Source organism: Mauremys reevesii, linkage group 3 (assembly GCF_016161935.1).
Source record: "Mauremys reevesii isolate NIE-2019 linkage group 3, ASM1616193v1, whole genome shotgun sequence".
In the NCBI taxonomy this organism is placed as follows: Eukaryota; Metazoa; Chordata; order Testudines; family Geoemydidae; genus Mauremys; species Mauremys reevesii.
The window spans coordinates 206,381,023-206,388,381 of record NC_052625.1 but is presented as its reverse complement, the minus strand read 5'-3'; the positions used below and the strand labels follow the sequence as shown (position 1 = coordinate 206,388,381).

General features: G+C 61.1%; 1 protein-coding gene across 4 annotated transcripts in view; it reads right to left on the bottom strand.

Moving 5' to 3' along the window:
- Positions 1–237: 237 nt before the first annotated feature.
- The window catches only part of DPYSL5 (dihydropyrimidinase like 5), a 100,325-nt gene continuing 93,203 nt past the window's right edge, over positions 238–7,359 (bottom strand). For all 4 annotated transcript variants that reach the window (XM_039531904.1, XM_039531902.1, XM_039531903.1 and 1 more), the window contains one exon: positions 238–2,981. In XM_039531904.1, coding sequence (XP_039387838.1) covers positions 2,871–2,981 — 111 coding nt within the window. In that variant the 3' untranslated portion in view covers positions 238–2,870. The remainder of the gene's footprint in view (positions 2,982–7,359) is intronic.

Below are 7,359 nucleotides of genomic sequence, written 5' to 3'. Positions count from 1 at the left end.
GCCAGCGCCCCTATCCGGCCACCAGCATCCCCCGCCCAGCCGCTCCCACACCCCCGGGCCTGGGAGCCAGCGCCCCCGCCCGGCGGCTCCCACACCCCCGGGACCGGGAGCCAGCATCCCCCACCTGGCCGCTCCCACACCTCCGGGACCGGGACCGGGAGCCAGCGCCCCCCGCCCGGCCGCTCCCACACCTCCGGGCCCAGAAGCCAGCGCTGCCACCCAGCCACTCCCACACCCCTGCGCCCGGGAGCCAGCGCCCCCGCCTGGCTGCTCCCACACCTACAGGTACCAGCTAGTGGAAAAAGTGCACAAGTTACATTTCACATTTCACGCTACCCCAAAGGAACATGGAGGAGAAACACAGGAGAAGTCGCTCGAGTCCACTGAGAACCGGCCCTGGGCCCCCGGGCTCAGGGCTGCTGCTTGTTCTTGTTCTGCCAGATGCAGACGGTTAAAGCACAGGAGTGTGCAGCCTCGCGGCCAACACGGTTTAGCACCATTATGTGAGAGGCGTGGCTCGTGGCTGGGACTCCCGTGGCCGGCATACGCTCGGGAGCTGGATTCCTTGCTGCTCCCACTGATGGACGAGTTGGGGTTCACTGTGGTGTCCGGACGCCCCAGTCCATGACCGCCTGGCACAGCCTCTGCCCAGCATGCAGGGCTGAGCTCTGACCCGCGAGCAGCCAGACCAGGAGGAGTCACTCCTGCCAAGCCCTGAGCCCCCAGAGCGGCAGCCATCCAGGCAGAGACCCTGCTCATCTCAGCCACTGGGCCTCAGCTGCTCCTGGGGCTCTGCAAAGGGAAGGTGGCCACTGCAGCCAGGAGGACGTCCCAGTGGCTGGCCCTGACCTCAGGGAGAGATGGCAGCCAGGCAGAAGATATGGGGGGACTCATAGGGCCTGCGTATCAGCGGCACAGTGGCTGGGGGGCCAGGGTCTCCTGGAGGCTGTGGCAGGTTCAGACAGCAAGGATGTCACAGGGTTGGAAAAAGAACAATGGGCTCAGGGGGACCCCCCATCCCCTAACGGCCGGCCTCTGGCTCCACGGGATCTCCCCCTCCCAAGACCCTCACCCTCAACAGCCATCCTCTGGCTCCAGGGGACCCCCACCCCACAACAGACGGCCTCTGGCTCCAGGGACACCCTCCATCTCAACAGCCAGTCTCTGGCTCCCGAGGATCTCCCACCTCCCAAGAGCCGGCCCCTGGCTCAAGGGATACCCCCAGCCCCCAACAGCCATCCTCTGGCTTGAGGGGGCCCCCACCCTCAATGGCCATCCTCTGGCTCCAGGGGCCCCCCATGCCCCAACAGCCAGCCACTGGCACCAGGGGATCCCCTAGCCCTCAACAACTGGCCTCTGGCACCAGAGATGCCCCCACCTCCCAACAGCCGGCCTCTGGCACCAGAAATCTCCCTGGCTCTTGGGCTGTTAGAGCCTCGAGGCAGGGACTGGCTGCACCCTGGGGTGCCGGCTCTCACGTGCCCCGAGGGGGATCCCAGAGCTGACCCTGCAGGGCTAGCAAGGGGCTCCCCTGGGGCTGGGAGAAGGCAGGGTTGGCTCAGGAGCATCCCATCCCCCCCAGCTGGGGCTCAGGGCCAGTCTGATTTCACTGCGAGCGGCCCCACTAGCAGGTCTCTGGGGCGCAGGGGGTGCCCCCTCCCACCATGGTGCCCCAGCTGATGGAGCAGCCCAATGACACTGCTACAGGGAGGGTGGGAACAGGGCCAGTCCACTGGCACTGCCGGGGGAGGGGGAGTTAGGCCAGCCCACTGGCACTGCCGGAGGGGGAGGGGGAACAGGGCCAGCCCACTGGCACTGCCGGAGGGGGCGGGGGAACAGGGCCAGCCCACTGGCACTGCCGGAGGGGGGAGGGGGAACAGGGCCAGCCCACTGGCACTGCCGGAGGGGGGAGGGGGAGACACATCAGGCTCAGGGAAGCTGGGATTTTTCAAACTCTTGAACCTGGCTCAACTGGGAGGTAGGTTCATTGGGCTCGTTCCCACGGCAACCACCTGCAAGGAAGGGGAAGGGACATACCCGTTCAGGAACTCGATGCTTCCCAAGGGGGCTCGGTCCATCACCCATCGAATGGAGCCCAGCCACGGGGTGCTGGCAAGAGCTGGGATAGAACCCAGGAGTCCTGACCCCCCCACCCCCACCGGGTGTGTGTGCGTGCGCGTGTAGCACATCCCCACACAGGGATGGAGGGGGAATCTGTGTGTGTGTCGGGGGCAGGGGGGTAGCACATCTGGCCATAGTCGGGGGCCCTTGCACCATGCGTACCGGGGGGGGCCTCACCCTCCTTGCTGAGCCTGCTGTCCATAGCACGGAATCAGCAGCCTGATGGGGGAGGTCCTGCGCCCCCTTCCTGCCGTGGGGCCTGGCCCTTCTCCCGCTTCTCCCCTAACGCTAATGACACAAACCACCTGGGATTATTTTCACGTGATGCACAAACAAGTCAAAACTCACTGATCCAAATCCAACGTGCAAACAGAAAAGGGAACGTAGAGGCCGCCCTCCCTCCCTCCCCCTGCCTGGCCCGGCCCGCACCAGCGCCCCACCTGCCCCACGCTGCACGCCGTGGGCCCAGGAGCCCAGCTGCGCAGCCTGCAAAGCAAACGTTATCCCACAGAAAGGAGCTGCAGTCGAGCGCGGGTGCATGGCCACAAATTGAGGGCAGCCCCTGCCATGCCCCACCCGCAGGAGGGCACGGCCCGCAGCCTCCTCCCTGGCGGGACTGGATGGCAAACAGCCCTGCTGGACAGCACTGTGGTGTCTCGGTGCCCAGGGGGTGGGCGTGGAGGCGGCACGGCCAGGTCTTCCGGTGGGGGCGGGGCCGGCAGGAGGAGTGGGGTGCTGCTGCTGCGTCCTTAGTTTGGGGACAGGTCGCTGGTTTTACCAAATGCCGCTAGACCTGCCTCCGGGGGGAGCGAGAATCCGGGCCGAAGCTCGCTTTGGAACGTGGTCATCGATCTGAGAACCTGCAAGGAGATGGGCAGCGGGTCAGCACCACGGGGAGAGGGAGATCCCACCCCTGCCGGGGCCTCCGGCCGACACTGCTCCCACACCGACGCCCCCGCCTACCCGGTCCAGGGTCCCACCTGGCACTGCTCCCACACCGACGCCCCCGCCCACCCGGTCCAGGGTCCCGCCTGGCACTGCTCCCACACCGACGCCCCCGCCCACCCGGGCCAGGGTCGCGCCTGGCACTGCTCCCACACCGACGCCCCCGCCCACCCGGTCCAGGGTCCCGCCTGGCACTGCTCCCACACCGACGCCCCGCCCACCCGGTCCAGGGTCCCGCCTGGCACTGCTCTCACACCGACGCCCCCGCCCACCCGGTCCAGGGTCCCGCCTGGCACTGCTCCCACACCGACGCCCCCGCCCACCCGGTCCAGGGTCCCGCCTGGCACTGCTCCCACACCGATGCCGATGCCCACCCAGTCCAGGGTCCTGGGCCGGCACCACTGCCATACCAACGCCCCTGCCCACCCGACACCACTCCCACACCGATGCCTCCGCCCACCCACCCCAGGGTCCCACCTGGCACTGCTCCCGTACTGACACCCCCGCCCACCCAGTCCAGGGTTACACCTGGCACTGATCCCATACTGACACCCCAGGGTCCTGGGCCGGCACCACTGCTGCACCAATGCCTCTGCCCACCCAGTCCAGGGTCCCAGGATGGCATCGCTCCCATACTGCTGTCCCTGCCCACCCTGGATCCCCGCCCAGCACCACTCCCGTACCGACACCTCCGCCCATGCAGTTCAGAGCCCCGGGCCAGCACCGCTCCCGTACCACAGCCCCCACCCACCCAGTCCAGGGCTGCCACCTGGCACTGCTCCCACACCGACACCCCTGCCCACTATTCCAGGGCTCCTGCCTAGCACCGTTCCCACACTGATGCCCCCACTCACCCAGCCGAGGGCCACCACCTGGCATAGCACCCACTCCGATGCCCACACTCACCCAGTCCAGGGCCCTGGGATGGCACTGCTCTCACACCGACAGCCCTGCTCACCGGTCCAGGGCTCCTGCCTGGCACTGCTCCCACACCGATGCTCACCCAGTTCAGGGCGCTGGGATAGCACTGCTCCCATACCGCTGCCCCTGCCTACCCTGGATCCCTGCCTGGCACCGCTCCCGTACCAACACATCCCCCACCCAGTCCAGGGCCCTGGGAGGGCACCGCTGACACACCGATGCCCCCGCCCACCTGACACCACTCCCACACTGATGCCCCCACCCACCCAGTCCAGGGCTCCCGCCCGGCACCGTTCCCACCAACGCCTCACCCACCCAGTCCAGGGCCACCACTCGGCACAGCACCTACACCGATGCCCACGCTCACCCAATCCAGGGCCCTGGGATGGCACTGCTCCCACACCGCCGTGTCCACCCACCCAGTCCAGGGCCCTGGGATGGCACTGCTCCCACACCGCCGTGCCCACGCTCACCCAATCCAGGGCCCTGGGATGGCACTGCTCCCACACCGCCGTGCCCACCCACCCAGTCCAGGGCCCTGGGATGGCACTGCTCCCACACCGCCGTGCCCACCCACCCAGTCCAGGGCCCTGGGATGGCACTGCTCCCACACCACCATGCCCACCCACCCAATCCAGGGCTCCTGGCCGGCACCACTCCCACACTGACGCCCCCATCAAAGCCTCCCCCGTGTGTATATGAGCTTTGCACTGAGGGTGGACACATGAAGCTGTTACCAAGCTCTTGCTTTCCCAGTGTCCCAGCTCTGATCTGGCACCATTTCCCTTGAGGCATTAAGGGGAGAGGATGGGAATCCAGGGCAGGTCCCAAGGGCCCCATGCTGCCCGGAGCTGGGCACCTGCCTGCGCCATGCCAGGAACTAGGCATAGTCCTAAGAGCAGAGTCCCACTGGGCTAGGTCTGGAAGGCCGGGGCAGAATTGGCAATGGAGCTCCCTGGAGCTATGTCTGGGGTGGCTAGGCCTCTCCCATCACACCCAGCAAGGAGAGTGGGAGCTCAGGACTGGCTCTGGCAACTTTCCTGGCTCAGGCAGCATTAACAAAACCAGGGAGATGGTTAAGGACATCCTTCTGGATGCCCCAAAATGCCATGATTCCACAAAGAAATTATGCTGGGAAAAAACCACCCAGAAATGTGGATGCGGCGCTAAAACAAAAATCCCATAGCTAAAGGGTGGGGAAAGGGAAAGTAAACGGCAGTGAATGTAAATTCCATGTTCAACATTGTAGGTGACTGGTAAGGGAAGCCAAAGGAATCAATGGAATATCAATGGTCAACAGGGTTAAAGAGAATAAGAAGGCATCTTGTAATTGAAACCCTTATGTCAGGCACAGGTCCAGAGCTAGAGGACCTGTGTAAAAGGCTGGTTCTGGGCTGTCTTCGGGACGAAGCAGGAAGATGTGTCCATCCCAGATGATGTTGTGGGTGGGACATATCGTTACCATTGTAACAAAGGAGGATGTGGGCAGCATTTGCCCCAGTTAAACACTTTCAAACCAATGGGCCTGGATAAGTGACACCCCAGAGTGTGAAAGGAACCAGCTGGGGAGCTCTCTGAACCAGTGGGGCTCTTGAGAACGCTGGGACACCGCAGAGGATTGGGGGGCTGCCAGTGTAGTTGCGGTATTAGAAAAGGGCAAAAGGGACGGCCCGAGAAGCACAGCCCGGTTACCTGCCATTGATCCTGGGCACAACAATGGCTTGGTGAATTTCACTGGGTTTCACCATGACGTCGGACTCAGAACCGTGCCCTATGTGGAATGAGCAGATGGATTACAGGCTGGCTGGCCGACAGATCTCAGACTGGAGTTATTAATGGAGACCCATCGGCGAGCGGGGCTGTTTCTAGCGAGGTCCCACCGCGATCAGTTCTTGGTCCAACATGAGTTAATATATTTATCACTGGCTCACACAGGAGATAAATCTTTGCTGGTAAAGTTGGCAGATGACACAGATGGGTGGGGCAGTAAATAACAAGGACAGGATCCTGCTACAGAGTGAGCCAAACTGCCTGGTTAAATGGTCACAATCCAACAAGATGGGTTTTAATACAGCCAATGCCAGGTAAGACCAAAAACGCAGATTCTATCTACAGGGCAGGGGAGACGGTCTTGGAAAGCAGCGACACATCTAGAGCCCGGCACTGGAAGTGCAGATTTCAGCTCACAGAGATTTAGGCAGAGGAAAGAGAAGAAGAGCCACAGGAGGCTGATGTGGCTGCATAAGGAGCTTTTTCGCTGTCTAAAACCCAAAAGGGAGCCATACAGGAAATGGAAGGCGGGCACGTCACCAAGGAAGGATACATGGGAATAGCACAAGTGTGTAGGGACAACATCAGGAGAGCCAAGGCAAAGAATGAGTCACAGCTGGCAAGGAATGGGCGAGACAACAAGAGGTTCTACGACTATGTCGGACAAAACAGAAAGATGAAGGACAGCGTGGGCCCATGGCTCAGCGGAAGTGGTGAGCTGATAATGGAAGACGCTAGGAAAGCAGAGCTGCTCAGTGCCTACTTTGCTTCAGTCTTTTCACAGAAAATAACGTGTGACCGGACAACTAGCGAAGTTACTATAGACAATAAAGGGGGAGGGCTGCTGTGACGTTATTGATATAAATTGGGACCATATAGAACATGGGTTGCAACCGAGGTCCTGTAGTGGCACCAAATCTGGGGTAAAGGGGGTCATATAAGGTGTCTAAGACCAGGTTATGGGTTGCTGGTTATGGTTATGCTGTCTGTGTGCATGTGTCATTTTGTAGTTGAAGTTATAAGTATTGGCTCTGTACTGTCTGTATTTTGTATTGTGCTCTGCTTCTGGGTGACAACACAGACAAGCTGGTGTTAGCCCTGCCTAGCCTGCTTGATGGTCCATTAAGGACCATCAGCTACACAACTGACCCATGGAGAGAAGGCAGACACGCCTTGTGACTCAGCAAAGTGCAGGGACTGGCCCATGTGACTCCAGACTCCATTTTGCTGTAATTTTCCACAGTAAGGACAAAGAGATTCTTGCACCTGGAAAAGCCTCTATAAGGCTAATGCCTCATCTCCATCTTGTCTTCAATCCTTCTTCTTACCTCTGGAGGGACTTTGCTACAAACTGAAGCTCTGCACAAAGGACTGACTGACCCATCCCAGCGGGGGATGTTCCAGAGACTTGATTTGAACCTGCAGTTTATGCCATCACTGCTACAAGCCTGAACTAAGAACTTTGCCATTACTGTATGTAATTGATTCCATTTAACCAATTCTAGCTCTCAGCTCTACCTTTTTCCCTTTATGAATAAACCTTTAGATTTTAGATTCTAAAGGATTGGCAACAGTGTGATTTGTGGGTAAGATCTGATGTGT